Source organism: Manis javanica, chromosome 8 (genome assembly GCF_040802235.1).
Source record: "Manis javanica isolate MJ-LG chromosome 8, MJ_LKY, whole genome shotgun sequence".
NCBI classification, from domain to species: Eukaryota; Metazoa; Chordata; class Mammalia; order Pholidota; family Manidae; genus Manis; species Manis javanica.
The window spans coordinates 102,105,672-102,128,399 of record NC_133163.1 but is presented as its reverse complement, the minus strand read 5'-3'; the positions used below and the strand labels follow the sequence as shown (position 1 = coordinate 102,128,399).

The following is a 22,728-nucleotide window of genomic DNA, read 5'->3' as shown; positions in this document are numbered from 1 at the left end:
ATGTCATGAGATGATGATTAGGCAGCAGAGTATTTGCTTGAAAGAACCAATTTTAAGGGTATTGTAAAATTCTTTTTTAAACTCCTAATGGTTCCTTTGCCATACATTAGTAAATTTTGATAAATAGAAAAGCCACTTATTAATTTAAGTTTTTATTCAGCTTCCCTTGATAAGTATATTTTTAATTGAAGAGATAGGTTAGAATATTTCAGTATGTCAGCAGTTTTAAGCCATCATCAATCAGGAATCAACCTCATCAGTTAAACTGTCAGCTAGCTGTGTTCTTAACTTTGTAAGTAGCATTTGAGAAAGCAACCCATAGATTAAACAAAAAAGATAAAATATTCTCGAGAAAAGTATTTTGAGTTAAATGATACATATCTAAAGAATAAAATGGAATGGTTATGTGACTTGAGTGCTTGCTGAGTGCTGTAGGGCCCACCCTTCCCCCAGGCTAGAGAATGAAGGATACAGGTCTTCTGACACTCCTCTTTCTGTCCTTTTATCCCCCCTGTTGTACAAGGTTGCCATGCAACAAAACACCTTTTAATAACTAGAGGTTTTCTTATATTTTTCTTTTAATATAATATACTTAAATTCTGGTTTAAAATAGCAAGACTCTTGCCATCTCATAGGTTACACTTAATTAAGGAGACTTTTAGAAGACAACAAAGGCTCTTTTTAATGCCAATGTATATAATTTTTAGCAGAAATTACAGGTAACCAGTGTTTCAAATTTGATCTTCTTTGTACTATATTTTAATTGTGGAGTGGGCATTCCATCTCAATTTTCATAGTCAGGGAATTTAGACCTAAAAGAATTGTAGGAATTAATTAATTATTAAATAAACAGTGAAAAAAGCAAAAACAAAAAAGTGGGGCCCAGAAATCATAAGTGACTTGCAAAGTGTCAGCCAGTTAGTGACCACACTGGGACTGGAACCCAAGCCTCTGAAGACCACTGATGTGTCTCTTTGTGTCATAGTTTCCAGCATGATTTCTCTACTTGTAGGAATTTGATTATCTCAATTAAACCTGAGAGCACAATCTTCCTGGTACCAATGGAAGGAAGAATAGGTTTTTAAAAATCTTCCAATTTCCTTTCCTTTTCAAGGACAAAAGGTTCAGGAATATTTTTCGCTGAAGTATAAAGAGCCTAGAAAATGGAAGCAGGAATTGCTTCAGCTCTTTCTAGAAGGATTTCTGTATGAGATGGAAATTGGACTAAATGACCCCAAGGACTTTGGGCTAGTGTCCTGGCTTCTTAAATAAATTGCTGTTTTATCTGTGAGTTTTTGTAGACTCAAATCTCTGGGGAAAATTCAAAGGCAGAGAGAAAATTTTTAATGAAAATATGGCAAATTTTTCTGACATCTTTGTACAGAACCAAAAATATCTTGAATAGAGGTTTTGCAAAAATAAAGTGAAACTTTATTTTAAACCATGAGATCTCAGTAAAAATAGTCACCATATTTCATAAATTCTCATGTGCATACTTTTTTCACATTTTAACAGCTCTGAAATTAAGTAAGATGTGTCTTTCAGCTGTGACAGGTTGCAGTTTAACTGGCAGTGTTTTTCCTTCTGTGGTAGTATATGAAGTCATGCTATATTGCATACCGAATGGTATAACTTAGATATACTGAAGTCAGTAGGTTTAAAACATTCTCTTTGGGTTATATGAAGTCCAGATATGTACCCTGATAAGCTTAGAAAGTTGAGTCTGTTTCCTCCCAGTTTCACCTCTTAGAATTATTTCTGTGGCTTAAAGTGACTAGTAACAGCTGCCCGGGATTTTATTCTCCTCTATTTTACATGCAGCATGTACAGGACCTGTGAGGGCCACTGTATGCTGATTCTGAGATCCTTGTGGTCTTGTGTTTAAACTGAATCCAGAAATAATTTATGCAGAACTAAAGCATTTGAATCTCCTGTCTCCTGTATAGAGGAATACATTTTACGATTAGTCCTGTGGCTTCTAGACTGCATCATGTATGTGAAACACTAGATGCCACAGCACTTATTTGTCCAATCACAATATGATCACTCTTTAGATATAGTGTTGATGGATGGCGGTGATTTTCAGCACTGACAGCCCTGGTGTGTGACGCTACGGCATGAAGTGGCAGGGTGTCACTAAGCTGTCTGCCACATAGGCAAGAGCACTTGCAGGTATTGGTGTTCTCTGTAATAACCTTGTCCTGTGGGACTGGCTTCCCAGCACTAACACAGGAAGCTGCTCAGAGCGACAGAAGCTCTACTGACACCTTATAGAATCAGCAACATGAAACTGTCTAATGTGTCTTCTGTTTGACAATGGTCTCTGAACTCAAACTTAATGTACCCCTAAATAGATTTATTACCTGCCCCCTTTCCTGTAAATAAAAGGAGAAAAACCCTGCTTACTAGCACTCTCTCCACAAACACCATCACAACTTGTGTCTTCCCTTCCCTTCCCTTCCATTGCCCATTCAATCCTCAATTTTAAAGTGAAATTGGAGACTCTCTATAACCCTTAGCATAATCCTACTCTAACAGCTGCTGTGGTCAGTAGTGCCCATTTCTGACATCTGAAAGAGTTATGGCCCAGTGGTTGTACTTTAATGGTTGCAACTTCATGATAAGATTTTTTATCAGTCTACTAAAAACAAACAAAAAACTGAATATTTAGGAAATCATATTAAATAGAGGTGTTTGATCTGTTCATGATTTCTGTGGGAATGAGGGTGGCAGGAGGTGCCTTAAGAGGCCTCTATGTCGTATTATAAGTTGTTCACAGAGATGGAAGTACAGCATGGAGAATATAGCCAATGATTCTGTAATATCTTCCTATGGTGACAGACAGTAACTGCACTAGTGGCAGTAAGGATTTAATAATGTGGGTAACTGTTGAACCACTGTGTTGTTTATTTGAAACTAATATAAGATTGTGTATCAACTAATCAACTATACATCAATAAACAGAAAGAGGACCCTGTAAAAAATAATACATTTCACTTAATCTAGTGTGAAGAAACCCTATTCTACCAGCTATCTTGAGATGGTTTGGACTAATTGCAATGATACATTCAAAGTAAATGTTCTATTTCTTTAATAACTACATTCATAGAGCTAAAGGTGAGGGGGAGTCTTTTGTGCTCTTGCTGCCTCTTTGTTATAGAATATTGCTTTTCCTTCTGTGACTTAAAAGCCCAAGTATCTTTCACCATTATCTTTCACCAATTGGTACTGATTAGTTAACCATGAAGTTATACCACTTATTTTGGGGACATTTAATTTTATTACAAAGTAAACTTCAATATAAAAAATGCTTTTGAATCAAGTAAAGTTCTTGGATGTTGACAGTAGCTAAGCACTGGTGGCTGTCAGAGTGACATCACCATATAATTTTGCCGTCTACCCACCCAATTTTAGTAGGAAAAATATTTACAGATGGGACAGGTAATTGTCTGTTGTTATAGAGTTCATTTGAAATTATAGGAACATGGAACTCTCATGTATTCTACCTGGAAAACATTTTCTTTTCCTTTCTGTTTCTCATGAAGTGGGCCAGATGGAAAACATATCTCCAGGACAGATCATTGATGAACCCATCCGTCCAGTCAACATTCCCAGGAAAGAAAAAGATTTCCAAGGAATGCTGGAATACAAGAAGGACGATGAGCAGAAACTTGTTAAGAATCTGATTCTGGGCAAGTATTTTCTGCATGGGGTAAAAGGTCTTTCTGGTACATATGTCAGTGGTGGGAAAGACTAGTTGATAATTTTTGAAATTTTCAACACTGGTTTCTTTAGTCTTTATTACATATTGTGCATTATTGAGCTGCAGTGGCATCCTGACTATGTCATACATTATTAGTCAGCTGCAGGGGGACTTGCCTAGGACCCACCCATAACGGGCCTTTGGGGCCAGGCCTTCCGAGCTCTGCTACATGTTAGAATAACCTGGTAAGTTTTTGAAAAGTACTGATGTATGGTCCCTACAGTAACCTAATTACACCAAAATCTCCCAAGGGAAGAGCCTGGCTATGTCTAGTATATATATTTTTTAACCTTTGAAGAGATTCTGAACTGTAGCCACAGTTGAACACTATTGCTCTGGACCATTGAAGTTCCTGCATTTCTATTTCTCCTTACTTACCTAGAAAGGTATATAACTAAATATCTCAAGAATGACAGTTCAGTAATAAGGAAGAAGTGAAAGAATTAAGGAAAACATCCCAGCAAAGAAAGGAGAGGGCTGGACAAATGAACTGATCATAGAAAAAGCATTTCAGAGCAGCAAAAGGCCTTCGAGATTGGGTGTGAGCCTGCTGGCTCTGCAAGAGGACTCTTTAGGGGAGGGTGGGAAATGATTAGTGAGTGCACACAGCCTGAAAGTTGTGAACAGAAAAAGCTAAAACCTGTCAGCCTTTGAATAGCATTCCTCCCCTCAGATGCCAGGGTAACAGCAATGTGATTGGCACTTACACCTGATTTAATGGTCTTAGGGTTCATGGCATTAAACTTAGTACTATATATATATAGGTACAGAGGCGCTTAAGTTTCAACATCTTCGTTTAGCAAAAATGTTAAGGAGCCACTGGTTTTTAAGCATGCTGTTAACAAAGATTCATCGATTTAGTGAGCACTTGTGATCTCTTAGCATGTGGGAAACATTTTCCAGGTACTGGGTAGTGAGCAAAGTCAAGTTCTCATTCTCATAGAGCTTACATTCCAGTGCTGGGGAGGGAACAGAGAAACAGAGAAGTATATATAGTTGGGTAAAAAGAATAAAGAGTGAAGACAGGTGTATTAGTTTACATAAAGTTGTCAGGAAAGTCCTCTTTGATAAGGTGATCTTTGGACAGAGACCAAAGGAAGGAAGGAAGTTACGCTGCTCTCTGAGGAAAGAACATTCCAGGACACAGTACATAGGCCCTGGGGTGGGGGCATGCCTGGCATGTTCAACCAACAGCAAGAAAGCCCAGTTTGCTGGAGCACAGGGAGGTGGGGAGGGAAACAAGGCCAGATCACACAGGCCGTATCAAGGATTTACAGGTTATAAATGAATGACAAGGGAAGCTACTCGGAAGATTTTTCAGGACTAGAGTGACATGATCTGACCTACATTTTCGTATAGAATTACTCTGGTGGTTATGTGGGAAATGTCCTGGTGGGGAGCAAGGGGTGAATCAGGGAGACCACTTTGGAAGCTGTCAGTACAATCCCAGGATGATGGATTGTACTAGATAAGGGTGGCGAGAAGAGGAGTAGTTGGGCTCTGGATGTGTTTTATCAATGAATTCAGGATTTGATGATGGATTAGAAATGTGGTGTGAGAAAAAGGAGTCAAGGATAATGACAAGGTTTGTAACCTGAGAATTCAGAAGACGGAACTGCCGTTTCCTGAGAGGGGGCCAGCTCCTGGCAGAGCAGGGTTCATAGGGAACCAAGAGTTTGGTTTGGGATAGGCTTAGCATGACGTGCCTGAGCAGAGAGGTCAAGAAGACAGTTGGTGACACGGAACTGGAATTCAGGGAAGAGTCAGAGCAAGAGATACAAATTTGAGAGTTGTCATTATATAGACAGCTAAGATTCACGTGTCCCCACCCTCAGGAATTTCTCTACTTCATGAGCTATTAAAATATTCTGTCTTAAATGACCTACTTACTCTGAATGATTCAACTCTTTCATGAGAATTGTGCTTTTATATCTCACAGTAGCATTCCTCATGAAGACTTTCAGTGTTACATAAGATTATATTTCCTCTTTTCTTTTTGCAGAACTGAAGCCACGTGGTGTAGCAGTTAATTTGATTCCAGGGTTACCAGCATATATCCTGTTTATGTGTGTTCGACATGCTGACTACCTGAATGATGATCAGAAAGTAAGGTCATTGCTAACGTCGACAATTAACAGCATCAAAAAAGTCTTAAAGGTCAGTTCATGTTCAACAAGATACTTGTAACAAATATTGATGATGACAGAATCTGCAAAAAGGTGTTTTTCCTTCCTTAGACTTGAACTAAGTTGCCATTTACAAAAATTACCCGTCTTCAGTGTTCACTTCCCTTGTAGGAAACATCATTTCTTGCAACATGTCTGTATGCCTTTTTCAAATCAGGGCTCAGGTGGAATGGCAGTCAAAATTGATATAACTGCATAGAATTGTGGAGTAAATTAAGCTTTTTCGTAGACAGAAATGCTCTGCTATGAGGTCTTACAACTAAATTAAAGGTATTTAGTGGAGTCCATATATAGAGAGAATCTGATGCTGTAGTTACAGTAGGTATTAAACACATTCAATAATACATAGTTCATTCATATAAAAAGATGTCTGATAAAATGTTAAAAATGTTCTTCCAACTTTTCTTCCCATTATTCTCCAACTCACCCCATAGTTTTCCTTCTTCTTTGAAATGCCTGGTTCCATGTGAGAAGCAACACACAGATACTTGGGGAAAAGGCAGCAAAATTATATAACAGAGCAGAAAGCCCTACATAACTCAGAAATCACTGAGTCATGCTGCATGACTCTCCTCTTGCCTCTCTAGAAAAGCAGTGAACTTATACTTAATTTTAACTCATGTGTTTTTGTGGGGAGCTAAGAGAATGTTCTCCAAGTACTTTGCTTTCTGATTATCCAACTTAATGACAACTTTTAGGATGGAGATAAATGGATAGTTAGTATGCCCAGTGGGCTCTCAAATCTAAGATGACTTTTATGTGCTATTTTTTTTAAGTATGGTAGAATATACATAACAGTATTTACCATCTAACCATTTTTTCAGTGCATAGTTCTGTGGAATTAAGTACATTCATGTTGTTGTGCAGCCACTGTCACCGTCCATCTCCAGAGCTTTCCCATCCTCCCTCACTGAAACTCAGCACTCAGCAACACCCTCCCTCCAGCCCCTGGTCATGAACTGTTGACAAATGCTGGTTCTCAGTCCCTACTGTACAGCTACTCTGTGTAGTTACATTCTTCAGTGGTTACTAAATCATGGACTTTCTGAAGAGTAACATTTAGAAATTAATGAATGTCTGCTGAATATAAGTCATTTAGGTTTTGGTGTGTGCATGCTGTATTGCACTTAGACTGCACTTAGGTTAACTCCTGCAAAGACAACAAAACCAAATCGTAGAGTTTTCTCCCTCTCATCATAATTGCAAAAAGACATTTATGTAATATGACTAATTATCATACCAAATTGTTAAGGATTAAAAAGGAGTGGGTAGTAGACATAATGCCCTTTTGATACTGTCTACACCCATGTGCCTGTCTCACAGCCCTGCTGTGAACTGAAGGGTGCTTGTCAGTGTCCCTGTGTTGATGAGGCAGCCAGTTGTTTGGCAGGTGCCCCAGTCCTGATGAAAAGCGTCTCTGCCACCCTGCACAGGACTTCCTCCACCCCATTCCTGATTCACTGCTTAGAAACTGTATCTTGTTCTTGACAAGATTTTTTATCTTACGTGGGTGTCTGCTTCACAATCTTTGTGATCCTTTTTTGTGCATTCAGTCCTGTCTGTTTCCCTTGGTGGCCCTGAGGGAAGTAAGTTTGGGTAAGCTGTGGCTTGGTAGATTTTTTTCCAGTTTAAAGGGATTGTTAAACTAACAGCAACAGAATGACTGGGCATCATTTTCTAATAGCAAACAACCAATGAACCCATGGTTGAAATTCTCTAGCAGTGATGTAAGACTTTATAATTGCAGTTTGTTTTATTTTTATAATTCCTTGTAATGGTAACTGAAGGAAATGGGCCTTCTGGTATCTGTTAGGTTTCTTTCAGATTGTTATTTCCCTAAAAAAGTTAATGGAGACGTATTCTCTCTCTCAGAAAAGAGGTGACGATTTTGAAACTGTCTCCTTCTGGCTCTCTAACACATGCCGATTTTTGCACTGCTTGAAGCAGTACAGTGGAGAAGAGGTAAGAAAACCTTGATTACCCAAACAGCATGCTACACTTTCTCTGACCTTCTCAAGGAAGAATTTTAAAGCACAAACTGTTTAATCATTTATTCATTTAGAAGCCTGAATTCCAAGCTGTCTTGACAATTCATAGTTTGTTTAATGTTTATTATTTAGGAAACAGTGAATGGTGAGCAACATAGATTCTGCTCTCTGAGAGTTTGTATTTTAAGAAAGCACAGAAGAAGTAAAATGAGCATTGGTCCAGGAATAGTTATCAGCAGGGATATTTTTTGTCAGTATGTGGAAGTGGGCTTTTCAAGGAATAGCATGGAAATATTGAACTATTTAAAGAAATTAATCAATTTTGGCCATGATATGTTAAAGGTGATCAAGCTTAGTTACATCTCTTTAGATTTGTCCAAATATTAGTTTTGCTTTTTGTTTGCAGCAATGTGTTTATGACTTTTAGACTTTGTATTTCAAAACTATGTAATATATTACTATTTATTAAGGGATACTAGTATGTATCAGACAGCACTTACTATACATTGTTATTTAATTCTACATCTCCATGAAGTAGGAATTATAACCCAATTTTACAGAAGAAAAACTGAAGCTCAGTGAAGTTATTCCATTTGCCCAAGCCCTCTCAGCCATAAAGAGCAGAGCTGGGATTCTGGGTCTGCACACCTCCAAGAGCCTGTGCCCCTAACCACTGCCCTGCACACCTCCCACCCTTTGACGGGAGGGCAGGTGGAGAAGCGGAGCAGTAGCACTTTGTGTACCCAGAGGCTGGGGGCGGAGGACTGTCCTGGCAAATGATGAGAAGTATGAGCAACATGTGGTCACTGAGAAGGTGGGACTGACGAGCCAGAATGAGGGCCGTTGAGGGTCCTCTGTCCCCACCTGTAGGCCACACTGATAAGTGGGCTGTTGTGGAGGCAGAGGCCCGCCGTGGGCAGGATCCATCAGGCAGGCAGCTGCCGGTGGCAGGCAGTGTCTGGCGAGTGCCAACCTGCGCAGTGGCTTTCCCCTGTGACCAGACCACCGAAGATGCCATTCTAAGTTCAGACTGAAAATCATGTACAGATACCATGAAATACAGGACAGGGAAATTTTTTTTTCACCAGTTTCTGTAGAAATTGGTCTATTTATGTATGCCCTTTAGGTGCAGTATTTATAAATAGGACTGTATTTAATGAATTACAGTTAAGAGATTAGTACTTTAGATAATGTAGCATTTGACAGTAAACCTGCTGCTTCATAAGTGAAAATACTCATTAATTTTTTTTTTCAAATTAAGTTACTACATCTTGTTTCACTGACATTGCTGTTGGAAAGGCTTAACTAGGTTGCCAAGTTTAGCTACTAGTCAAAGCTAGTAGGGAGTGGAGGGAGAATATGATGGAAATGAACACTCAGAGCACCAGAGGACACCTACCCTGGCATTTATGTGTGGGAGGGATGAACACTCTTCAGAGAGAAGAGAAGAGCAAGACGGTGCTGATAAAACAAGAGACTTAAATAGACAGAAAAGACGTTTTACTTCATGTTTATCATTAACTTTCCATTATGGCTCTAGGGCTTCATGAAACACAACACATCTCGCCAAAATGAACACTGCCTCACCAATTTTGACCTGGCTGAGTACCGACAGGTGCTAAGTGACTTGGCCATTCAGATCTACCAGCAGCTTGTGCGGGTGTTAGAGAACATCCTTCAGCCCATGATTGGTAAGACCCGGGCACTGTGACGTCAAGGTCTGTCTTCCTCATGTACCCACCACTAGGTGACCACCAGTGGCACATGTTTTGAGACATGTGTTCATGTATTCATGCAGAGATTATAAAGTAGTAAGACCCATCCTAAAATCAGCTGAGGAGCCCAGAACCCCAGCCATGACAACTTGGACACAGCACAGTGCTTCCACATGACTAAAACTTCCCCACTGCATAAGGCTTCCTCTTAAGACTGGGTTATCCTTCATACCCAGGAATAGACCTCATGCCTCATCCAGTTTTCAAAGACGCCTTAAACCTTGGCCTAGGACACCACTACTCAGGGCTTCTTAGGAGCCCATCTGAAAACAAAGAGGCTGAGGACGGTTTGCACTTTGTCAAGTAGGCTGCGGTAAAAGGGCCTGGAGGGGACCATGGCAGCAAGAATGGGCTCAGACCCTACACGCTGAGGGGGACATCTCCTAGACCCCCGGGAATTGTTAAAGGCAGTTTGGTTTAAAGTAGGTGTTTACCATTGGATGGGCAACTGGTGTGTGTGTGTGTGTTTCTATACATGTGTATTCTACATGGGTGATTCTATGTACCTCTCTTTATATGTGTCTTTTCATTCTGGGGGTATATTTGTGTATCATGCCTATATTCTTTTGGAATATGTAGCATGTGTGAAATAGAAATTAGAAGGTATGTACAAATTCAGGCTGCTAATTTTGAATGCATTGAATTAATTTTTTAACTTACCAAACTCTGTTGTCTTCAGGCAGATTATCAGCAGCCTGTTAAGGCTACTCCCTGCCGCCCTTTCTTTCCCCAGCCATGTGTTTTCCATATTTCCACAACTTCCTCATTTCCCTTCTATGGGCTCATCATATGTCATTTTCTATTTTAGGCCCACAACTAACCAACTAGGAACATAGAAGATTGAGGAGGCCATGGGAGATGGCAGTGATTTCAGTTGTCCCCAAAAAGGTCCTGAATTTAAAGCAACCTAGGTCAGCTAAAATGCAAGAGGTAACACAGATGCAAAGAAGGTCAGCTTCAGCCAGTCTTTCTTCTACTTTTGTGTACTTTTATTGGCTAAAGAAGTTTACCTCTAAGATATCCACTTTAAATCACTGCTCCCATGTTCCAGTGATTTAACAACAAACATTTTGTATCGGTATAGTTCTGTGGAAGCTGCATTTAGCCTAGGAGATATGAAAGTGATTGGGGATGGTCCCTGCTCTCAGGGGGCTCCCATGCAGCCAGGGGGCATAAGCCAAACTGTGTTCTCTGAAGGATCAGCGTTGCCCCAGGTGAGAAGACTGAGGTCTGCCTGCTCTTGTGGGAAGCTTGGGGCAAGGAAGGGCCTGGCTCGGCAGCCTCCGTCCCCAGCCTTCTTCAAGACCACCTAGTGGCCTGCTGTTCTTGCTGATTGATTTGTGTGCCCCTGGGGTTCACATATCCCTGGAGAATGCCCATCTTCTCCCCAATTGCTACATACCTCTCTCTCAAAAACCCTCCCAAGATAACCACATACTTGTACTATTACAAAGTTACTGCTTCATATTATAGGAAATGTACCTGATTAAGATTTCCTGATTTTATGGTAAGTTTTTACATTTAAGAATTATTCCTTCCTTACAGCTTAAAATATGGAAGCCCTTTTTTGTGAAGTTCCTTTCCCCTCTTTTGATGCTCAGATCATTTTCCTACATTGAGTGTGTGTGTGTGTGTGTGTGTGTGTGTTGGGCGGCATGTGCACGTGAGACAAGTTTCCTTCCATACCTTCTCTTCTGACACGTGAACTACTCCTGCAGTCTCGGGCATGCTGGAGCATGAAACCATTCAGGGCGTGTCTGGGGTGAAGCCCACAGGGCTGAGAAAGCGGACCTCGAGCATCGCTGACGAGGGCACCTACACACTGGACTCCATCCTCCGGCAGCTCAACTCTTTCCACTCGGTCATGTGTCAGCACGGCATGGACCCTGAGCTGATCAAGCAGGTCGTCAAGCAGATGTTCTACATCGTGGGGGCCATCACCCTGAACAACCTCCTCCTGCGGAAGGACATGTGCTCCTGGAGCAAAGGCATGCAGATCAGGTGAGCAAACGCTTGCACCTGTGCTGGGCTCTTCCCACTGCCCAGCTGCCTGCCAGCATGCGGCACGCTGAGGGCTTGTTTGAGGTCAGGTGCAGCTGGGACGACCAGACATGGAGCCACTTTCCCTTGCCTGGCTAGACTCCTGCATTTTTATTCACTGTGTCTCCTGGCTGGGCCTTTCAGCAGGTGCTGCTTGCCACTTGTTAGGGACCCTGCTCCACTGTGAAGCTAACTTGTCTGAAGGGAGTGGAGAAATGATGAGAAATACATAGAGAGGAGATAGCTGCTGCCTCTCCTTTTATGTCTGCTTTGAGTGTACAATAATAAATACCAAATTATAATGCAGATGTCTAATGTTTGCTCTCATAAATTTATTTTGACAAAATACCTTTTAATACCATTGGCAACAAGAACGTGTCTAATAGACCTTTTACTAACACTTGGAATATGCCCTTCTATATTTTAAGAAAAGCTGCACTCAATTTTATGCCCAGTTACTCCTCAGCATGTTATCATTATCTCATTATCACAATAGAGCTAATTGTTTTTTGCAAATAATTTATTTTAAAACAACTAGCATAGTCACCAGGAGGGGGGAAAAAAATTTCTCCTACAAAAGTCTCTAGTTAATCTCAAGAAACCTTGGCATTGTTTTCAATTTTCCATTCTGACCCACATCCATGGTAGTTAACATTAAGAAGACAATGCCTTCCACTCAGGTAGTAGAATTTATTTCTCCTCTATAAGCTTTGCTTGTACTTGGGAAGCATCTATGTAATATCATATTGCCTGGTTTCTAAGCTCTGATTGTGTGCCCATCTACCTTATTTATTTTCAGAAGCATTATCACTTGATTGGCCACCTTGAAACCTCAGCACCTGTGTGGTTTCTGTGTCTCCGAATCTGGGGTCTTTTGTCTCTTCCAACAGCCCACACTGGCCCTTCTGTCCTTCCATCCCTTCTGTCCTTCCATCCCTGAGCTTCCCCAGGCCACCGTCTCCATCGCCCAGACTCTTCCCTAAGGAGGGCTGCAGCACAAAGTCTGAGAGGAGGCTCTTGTCACTCAGCTCACTAACTTGGAGTTTGACTTAAGGAAAAGAGAGCACTTAACGGATCATCTGGTCTCACCTCTGAGGTTGTCAGAGGAGCTAGAAAGTGTTTTGGGTCAGCTGTTTAATAAGGACACAGCATGTGTCCTCTATTGTCTTTTAGCAAATCTTATTTCTTGACTTTTGCTATATTGGCTGTATTTCTTTCTTCCATTAAAGATAATATATTCTGTAGCCACTTACTCTTACATAATTAGAATTATAAACCTCATGACTATTTATAATACATTTTTAAGCACAGCTGACAAGATTTAAGGAAACTGAACAGAAATACTGCCTGTCATTTTCAGTGAAATTCCTGACACCAAAAATTAAGACATTTATGACAACATTCATAAATTTGCATTCTTTCTCTATTTTTTGGCATAGGTACAATGTCAGTCAACTGGAAGAATGGCTGCGTGACAAGAACCTGATGAACAGTGGGGCTAAAGAAACCCTGGAGCCGCTCATTCAGGCTGCTCAGCTTTTGCAAGTGAAAAAGAAAACAGATGACGACGCAGAAGCCATTTGCTCCATGTGCAATGCTTTAACTACTGCCCAGGTAAAGCCACTGTGCCTATTGCAAAATAATTTAACATTCATTAAGGGAAATATGTAGGCAAGCAGTCTTCTAGCTGTTGTTCTTCTCTCTAAACTAACTTCATGTGTGTCAGAGAAGATACCTGTATAGATCTGGAAAGAAGATTTTACTAGAAAGTAATACATAGCAGTACTAGTCACAGTCATCAACATCCGACATCCAGTAAGTACCTGTTGAGGGTCTGTGGTGTTCTGCATGATTTTCCAGGTGCAAGATACAGCCCTGAACTTTGAAAACAAAGTCTCTGCTGTCATGGGGTATATTGTCTATGGATTCTGTGGAGCCTATATTCCAAAGAATAATTTTCCATATTATTTGCTAATTGAATGATTCCTTAGATTTCTCTATTTTAACACACATAATTCTTGTTCTCTCAATTCAATAAATGACTAACTGAGCTCCCCTCTCAAGGCACCATACATGTTGAGGAGAGGAGGTGGCAGATTCTTCAAAAAATAAGGAACAGTTCCTGCCAAAAAGAACTTCTAGTTCAGTAAGGAAGACAGAGATACCCAGTTAATTCCAGTGTAAGAGGTTCTAGCAGATTCTATAGTAAGATGTCTAAGGGAAGTGCTGAGGGACAATGACTGTGTTCAGGGAAGGACCTTGAGTTAAGGAAGCAGGAGAAAGGAAGGTCATTTGAGGACAGTGGCAACAGCATGAGGGAAGGTCTAGACATAAACATGCCTGTTTTTCTTTTGCGCAGTTATTTCTGTGCTGACTCATGCACTTTCTTAATGTTCATCACATATCCCATAATATAGGTTATACACAGAACATGTGTAGAAAGCTGCTGGAGATACTCCAGGCACTGGTAACAATCACCACTTTGGGAGACTGGAAGGAGGAAGTGGGGGTACTTTCACTTTTCATATTATGTTCTTTTATACAGTTTGAATATTTTTCCAAATTTATATTGCTGCTTAAAGTGTATAAATATTACACTGGTACATTCTTATTGTAAAATTTCAAATAATAAAGTTAAATGTAACTTCAGACCAACTCCCTCCCCTCTTATCCTAACCCAGCCCTGAGTAAAAATGAAAACAGATCCTTTTAGATTTCCAGATTATAAGTACCCAATGTATATTTGAAAATATTGATCATTTTATCTCTCACAGATTGTCAAAGTATTGAATCTGTATACTCCAGTGAATGAGTTTGAAGAGAGAGTCTCTGTATCATTTATTCGTACTATACAGGTAAGATCTCCAAGGCTTTTCTTTTTCTTTGATTCACCAACACAGTCTTTTTGAATGGTAATTTTACAGTTTATTGAAGGATAATGTGGCTTTTATTATCTTATTTTTACAGTGCATTAACTTTTTGATAATAGCTTATTGGAAAAAGTGATTTCAAAACAAGTATAAACATTCTTCATTAATTGAGGACTCTGGTAGGATTTTTGGCAGGAGAAAAATATAGTTTCAAAGAACTGATGCTGGTTTTTTTTGTTTTGTTTCTTAATCTTCTCAGATGCGTTTACGAGACAGGAAGGACTCTCCCCAGCTGCTCATGGATGCCAAACACATCTTCCCTGTGACCTTTCCTTTTAACCCATCCTCCCTCGCACTGGAAACCATCCAGATTCCAGCCAGCCTGGGCCTGGGGTTCATTTCACGGGTCTGAAAGTGATGGGATGTCAAGGCAAACAGTGACAATACATTTCTTGCCTGAAATAAGAACCATTATTTCCAGAGAGCTACTGAAAACACATCTTTAAAGAGAAAGTACTGATTATCTTCCAAACAAGAGGTTATTAACGAGAAATCTACTTAGAATACTTCCACCACCCTGGGAAGAAAGATAGGCTCTTTGTGCTATGTTAGCGTTTTAGCAACAGTCATCCTTGATCAATTAGGTACCCTGAGTTTACATGCAGGCGAATGTCTAAAGGAAGGGGTGAAATGTGTCTTCACCTGCCAGAATTTATTTTAAATCCTCAGCACTGCATCTAAATGGTATAAAAAATGTAAATTCCAGATATGAGCTGCTGTTCGGAAGGCACCAGCAGAGAACCTCTGCACGACTGGAAGAACTAGAAGAAAATCTCCATTGAGTACGTAGCATATCAGTTTAGGCATCAGTTACATTGATATCGTCAAACTGGATCAAAAGAATAAACTGGCAATATGTAAAGTAACTGGTCAGACAACTTCCTTCTATGTGTCACTATCATATAGAGCTATTAAGAGAATGTTGGTTTGCTGTATAGCATAGAAGTCCATCTGCACTGTAGTTTACTGAGCATTTTAAATCGCTGCTACATACTGTGTTCTTTAAAATGTAAGTGATATTCTTATTAGGCACTACAACAGTAAGCTCTTTTATCAACTCTGTTTACAATTCAATCAGATGACAGTTTTAACTGGATGATGTGCAAATATCTACAGATTCACCTGCACAAGTAGCAGACACTGGAAGCCATGTAATAATATGACAAAAGGTTTGACATTTAGGGCTAGGATTAGACAAAGTGGCTATTGTTGATGTCATTGTTTATTCAGGATGTATGGTATTAATGTGCTCATTAATTTTCCCTGGGTGGATATCACATCAGGGTACAGTGTTCTGCGAAGTGATTTATTTTTAGTTTCCAGATCTGATTCCTGCACTGCCTATTTTCAGCCCTGACAGGTTTTCTTTCTTTTTCATAATTTATTAAGAACTAATCTCAGTCACTATCTAGAGAGCATTGTTAGAATATTCATGATTCAGATCTTGAAACTTTGATTATCCTGTAAATTATGCAAAAAAAGGTACATAATAAATCCCTAATTATATTCCTTTTTTTAGGCTTTGCAACTTCTATAAATGTTCTCAGTACCACTAGATACTTTAAAGAGCATCATATTAGAAATACTTTAAGACTTATATAAGAAATATAAGAAGATTGCTGACTTTTACAGAGGATTTGGTTCTGTAAATTTTCATTTTCAAATTCTAATTAAACATATTCTCCATTTTTCCTAGAAGTCTTAGACAATAATTCTTTCAGGTTGTGCAAAAGCAAATCTTTAGCTTTCAGTGAAACTCTGGTTCTGAATTACAATCTTAGATTTATATAATTTAACTTATACAATCTATAAAAAATGAGACCTTATTAAAACATGTGCAATATTATTAGTGGAAGTCAAACAGTTTCAAATCAATGGTAAAGATTGTTGTTAAGAGATAAATACTGTATGTTAACTTATTTGAGCCTCATTTGTACCATAAGAGGGATGGACAACTGGTTGTTAAAGGTCCCTTTCACATCTAAAATTATCTCCTCTTGGATCCTAGAGAAACCAGCTACAGTTACTCTGCCTGGTGGAAAGACTTCTTTGGTGCCTGTTAATTCTGAGGGATTAATAAACTAAAGTCATAAGTTTGTATAATTATAACCTTTCTTAAATGTACATGATGTATGTACATGCTTTTGAGGAAGTTAATTTTTATTGAATCATGGACTCTTTATTCAATTTGGATATATTTATTTATTTGCAAAACCAGCCCCAAACACTACTAATTCAATCAGATTCTCTCAGTTTTCCCTGGTTGTCAATGTAGTTTTCAATGAACAATGAACTCTTATAACCATTTGGTTAGTACTGACTGTGTTGGAGTCTAAGGGCATAGATGGGACTTGGGTAGGGGGGACGCTACAATGATGACCCTTGGTGTAGGCTGACTTCAGACCTGGAAACCCTCCTGGCCTTCCCCAGCAGAGCCCTGTGCAGCACATTCCATGGGGATCACATCTGCCATGGGTAGCCGGTATCCCCAAGTGTGTCTAGTCTGGGTCTTTCTCTCCTGTCTCCTGTCTTTCTGCTGTACAGTGTTGGAGCTTCTGTTCCACACCTGGGCCAGAATCTCCTGTTCAGGGATGACCAAAGATTCTGCTATTCCAGGGCTCCAACTTCCTCCTATGCCTACCCAGAATCCCATGTGGGGATCTGAATTACCTTCTCTTAGCTGCCTAAAGATCTTTACCTTAGCAAGTATACCTTACAACCCTGGAGCCCCAAGGCCTGGTAAATGCTTCTCTGTACTATTTTCTTGAGAATGCAACAGCATTCTGCTGACCATGGATTTTCTTTGGCCACTCTAAGGACTGCTCACCCTTCCCTCTCTTCATCCACAGTTTCTCACCCAGCTTCAAACACACTTCCACCAGCCTTCTGTCTGCCCATTTAGCTGTTCACTCTTGCCCTTCCCTCAGCTGAGCCATGTATCTCATGGCCTGCCTACGTGCCTCTCTGACTGCGTTCAAGGCAGTTGATGGAGTCAGTCCCTGTGCCCCTCCCGGCCTGCCTCGTGGCTTACCGTCAGGCTAATCTTTGCACAAGTTCTTGTGCTCACTTCCCTGCAGTACATCCTTTTACATCACTAATTTGCTTCTTCATAATTCCTCTGTGACATACAAATAGGAATTCAAGGAAAAATCTTGAAAGAACAACAGTTCATTGTCTTAATAGCTGCTTCTCAATAGCCCTCCTCCCCACTCACCCTTACATTCAGAGGCAGCTCACACCTTGGAATTGCAAAGCTGAAAAGTTACAAGCAATTTAACCTTCTTGCAGCTTTTCTTGGGTTAAAGCTTTAATCTGCTTGAGAGTAACTATGAAGGAGGGGGATGATAAATATGGGATAAAATCCACAAACTGTAGCCTCATGCCTCCTTTGGAAGTTCTGAAAATTCCCAGGTCTCTGACACTTCTTCTGTCAAGGGCAAAAGTACAAAAACATATATTCCAAAGCCAACTGAAAGGAGATTTTGGGGTTCAGGTCAGTATGTATGATTTGCTTTCTTTTATTTCAATGGCTAGTTGAGAGTTGGCACTTTCTGGGTAATTATGTAAAATATAAGTAAAATCTTTTAGTAACCCGGTGGAGGAAGCTATGGAAAATACCTTAGTTTATTAGAATCCCAGTACAGTGGTTCTTGTGAGAAATTACTTTCCAAGTAACCCTAGGTAAATGCGCCCCTGTCACCACCCTGAGAAATGCTCACAATATGTCTTCGCCGACAGACTGAAGTGCAGGATCACCAGTGTGTAGAGTTCCCCAAGAGGCAGAGTCCAGGGTCCTCTGGGGAACTTCCACGGTCAGGATAAAATAGACATTTGTGTGTGATCCTGAAACTCTCCTGTTGAAAGTAGTGTGGAGCAAACCTTGCACCCGCCTGTGCTTTGCTTCAGCGCGCTTCCTGAGGTACCTCCTTGCAGCCGCAGCAGCAGCAGAAGGTGGGAAGAGGAGCGTCTGCCGCCACTCCCCGGTGATCCATCACTCACTGCTGATCATTTGAGAGCGAGATGGAGTTGTGCCCCGCTGAGGAGCCGCCCTCTCTGTGCAGCAGAGGCAGCGTGGGCAGGTGAGGCAGGAGGCTTCGGAGAGTCGTGAGGTTACAGTCTGTTCCTCCCAGTACCTGTGGGGCACCTGGCCCAGCAAGAGGTGCCTTTGCCCTTACCGAAGTTGGCAACTGGCATATGGGAACCGAGAAGGTGCAGAGGACCCACCTCTTTGCGCTAACGAGATGAAGTACTCAGAGCTCAGTGGCTTTCTTCTGGTTAATAGTTACCTGCTGTAACCAGGTTTGACTTTTGTAAGGGGCCAGTGCTCCCTTGGAGGCTGTTCTGGTCATTAATTAGCAGCAGGCTGTCTCAACCTGACAGGAAGCAGCGAAGCCTCCCAAAAGTTAAGAGGAAGCTCACCCTCAAGCCTCACCCCTCAGAGTCACGTTAGAGCCACCAGGTGTGCTGTGCAGCCCGCAGAGAACCTGCAGCTGTAGGCCAAGCCTGGGTGCCTTCTAAGGACTGTCCCGGGGCAGGCCGTACACAGGTCCGTGTGCGCTGGATGTGACAGTGTGTGCATGCTGCCGTGTGTCCTTTGGAGCTAGGAGGTGTGCTGTGTGCATGCGCGTCAGAGAGGCTCTGTATCGCTGAGGCCTCTGTTCATGGATAAGTGCATCGGAATCTCTCCTCAGGCTGTGCTGGGAGGGCCGCCTTAACCCCTGCTCCCGTCCCTCCTAGAGCTGCCTTAAGTTCTCCAGAACTTTTCCTCGGTGAGGGGAGACCTTGCCTGGAGAGGTTATCTTGCCCTGTTCTCAAGGTTTAGGTTTTGGGAGGGTTTGGTTGGGTGTGCCTCCAGCCGCTGATTCCTTCCCTCCCTTCCTGCATGGCCCTCCCGCTCCAGGTACTTCCTTTCCATTCTGTTATTTCCAAACACGTGTTAGAACTCTGGGGCAGCAACAATCTCAGAGCCAATGAAATGTGGGCTTAGCGGGTGTTCCTGAGTTTGGGGGGCTCTGTGTCACAAGTATATGAACATATGGAAGAAATATAAGTTAGGTTTTTGGTAATACTAACGTGGCTTGTTTTCCATTGATATTTTCTTCATACAGGTAAAGGGTACAACTATAAAACCTTTCTTAGGTATTCTTTTTAAAAAATTTTTTTAAGAATCCTGTAATATAAAAGATTGAGTGAAAACAGAAAGAGTGCTATAAATTCTAATCCATTGTATTACTCTAAATGAAATCAACCTGAGTCACAGATTTCTCACTAGATCAGGAACAGAAAAATACTATGTAAAATACCTGCAAAAGTACATTTTATACATTTTTTATTTTAAAATTTGGTCTAGCTAAAATGTTCATCAGCTTAGCTTAATAGGTATTATTAGATTCATAAAATGTCAACATGACAACATTTCCTTAGTATTGTAATAATAATTGCTTGAAACATTTGAAAGAAAGATTTTTTGAGTTGAAACAGGTATATAATTCAATGCTAGGTCAGTACATTTTCATGCATTTTTCGGAGTCAATAGTTTCAAGTATTTTATTGTTACCATATGTTTAAAAACTTCAGCCTACATTTCAGGCTCCCTAAATCACTTGAGCCATTTAATTTTTTCCAACAAATGGTGAAATTTTCCTTGAAATATGGATATTTATGTTGTAACTTATGATTCCTAGTTGTGTATTTTTGTGGAATCCTAGAGTAACACTGACTTTTTTTGTCCTGGGAAAATTTTAATTGTTCTAACAGTGTTGCACAGAAATGAACTCATGACATTTAACATATTGTTATTTTAATTTGTTAATTTACTGTGAAATGGATATGCCTTCTAATTACAGTGAAATTTAACATTGCAGTTTTTCAAATATTGTTCCTTGTTGGATCTGGAGAAAGAATTCTACTTTGATCTGTATAGAAAAACATGATATATTTAATTTTTGAAAAATTCTAGGGTAAAATAGTCATCCATTAAAAAGGAAACAAAAGTACTGAGAAGTGAAAGGCATTATCAACCAACTCTAATTTAAACCAAACTGTCCCCAGCATGTCTCACATGGAATTTAAAAAAATATGTTAATAATTCACCTCACATCAACAAAAGCCTTTGAAACGTGGATTTTCACTAGGTCCTAGTGCTAAGATGAAAACCAAAACAATATCACATTGACATTTACACTCTAAATTTGTAGTTGTCTAATGTTGTACTTAGTAAATGTGTGTCATTAATTCTGTACTCCTAGCTATTGTAGAAAATTGTTCAAATAAAGATGGATGTAAAGGATTTTCATCAGTGTCTTATAAATAAACCCACTGCACATGTAACATGGGACATACACCAACACAGACCACATTCTTGGCTGTAGCACACACCTTTAAAGTTTAAAAGAATAGAAATCATACAGTGTATGCTCTCAGATGACAATAGCATTTAGCTAGAAATTGACCAAAAAACAGCTGGAAAATCCAGCTGTAGACTCAACAACATACTTCTGTTTAATACATGGGTTGAAGAAATCTCAAAGGAGAAGTTTCAAAATAGTCTGAACTAAATGAAAATGAAAATACAACTTATCCAAATTTGTGGGATGCAGTGAAAGAAGCACCTAAAGGGAAATTTATAGCATTGAATGCATATGTTTGAAAAGAAAAAAGACCTAAAATCTATTATGTAAACTTCCACTTTAGGAAACTAAAAAAAAAAAAAATAGAATTAAATGCGAAGTAAGCAGAGGAAGAAAAGAAATCATGAAAATTGGAGCAGCAATCAATGAAATTGAGGGCAGCAAATCAATAGAGAAGAATCAATAAAACCAAAAGCTGATACTTGGAAAGTTCAACAAAATTGATATGCCTCTAGCCAGGCTAAGAAAAAAGGCAGATAATACACAGTAGGTAAGTGGTCTCTTAAGTCTGGGAGGAACTGGGGGAAATGAGCATAGGGAGTGATAACCAAAGGGCATGGTGTTTTAAGGTGATGAAAGGGTTCAGGATTGACTCGTGGTAGTTTAACATACCTGTGAATATACTAAAACCACTGAGCTGTATACTTTAAATGGGGTAAAGTGTACAGTGTGAGAATCATATCTTAATATTTTCTTTTTTTAAGTAGACTTTTGGCTTCTATGGCAAAGTGAAGAGCTCAGCAAATTCTCTCCTAAAAAAGCAGGGACAACACTGGACGAAAGCATCAAAAACAACATTTATGGCTCTGTAAATTGAACAACAGCATACAACAAAGTAATAAAGGGTAAATCTGAAGTATCTGTGATGAGTTAAATGCATATTTTAATCCCTGAGGAACTACTAAAAATGAAGTCAAGAAATAGTTTTTTTTTAAGGTGGTAATTAAAAGGTACACTAAAAAAAATATCACCAAAAACATCAATAAATGAGAAACAGGAACAAAAGAGACATGAGCCATATAGAAAACAAAATGAGTCATAAAGTCAACCATATCAGTGATTACATTAAATGTAAATGGATTTATCACTTCCTATCAGAAGGCAGAGATTGTCACACTGGATTTTAAAAAAAAGAAAAGACCCAACTATATACTGTCTAAAAGAGACACACTTTGGATTCAAAGATATATATGGGTTGGGGAAAAAAGGGAGGAAAAAGATATGCCATAAAAAAAGTAACCATAACAGAGCTAGAGTGCTATACTAATACCTGTCAAACTTAGAAAAAAAAATCTAAAGGTAAAAGGACATTTCATAGTGATAAAAGTCAATTCAGTGGGAAAATACAATTATAGATACATACTGGGTAAATTAAGAGAAGCAGACAATTAGTGGAGGAGGCAATGGGAGGAGAAAAAAGAGGGCACACAAAAAGCAGAAATGCAGGAGAGTACCTGAGCCAGGTGGTGCCATGTGTAGATGCACAGACCACTGCTCAGTGCATGGAGAGACTGGCTCAGATCTTGGTAAGGGTTATTCCTCACCAGATCTCGATCTTAAGTGTTATATATCAGTTCCCATTCCACCATGACTTCTTGAAGTGTCTGCCCACTCCCCAACTTGCCCAGGTTACCCA

At 39.9% G+C, this 22,728-nt stretch overlaps 1 protein-coding gene across 4 annotated transcripts in view; it reads left to right on the top strand.

Moving 5' to 3' along the window:
- The window catches only part of MYO5A (myosin VA), a 182,592-nt gene extending 161,621 nt beyond the window's left edge, over positions 1–20,971 (top strand). For all 4 annotated transcript variants that reach the window (XM_037021015.2, XM_037021011.2, XM_073211863.1 and 1 more), the window contains 8 exons: positions 3,546–3,692; positions 5,766–5,920; positions 7,822–7,911; positions 9,478–9,628; positions 11,431–11,713; positions 13,192–13,366; positions 14,527–14,607; positions 14,882–20,971. In XM_037021015.2, the coding sequence (XP_036876910.1) occupies positions 3,546–3,692; positions 5,766–5,920; positions 7,822–7,911; positions 9,478–9,628; positions 11,431–11,713; positions 13,192–13,366; positions 14,527–14,607; positions 14,882–15,034 (1,235 nt within the window). In that variant the 3' untranslated portion in view covers positions 15,035–20,971. The remainder of the gene's footprint in view (positions 1–3,545; positions 3,693–5,765; positions 5,921–7,821; positions 7,912–9,477; positions 9,629–11,430; positions 11,714–13,191; positions 13,367–14,526; positions 14,608–14,881) is intronic.
- Positions 20,972–22,728: the final 1,757 nt, after the last annotated feature.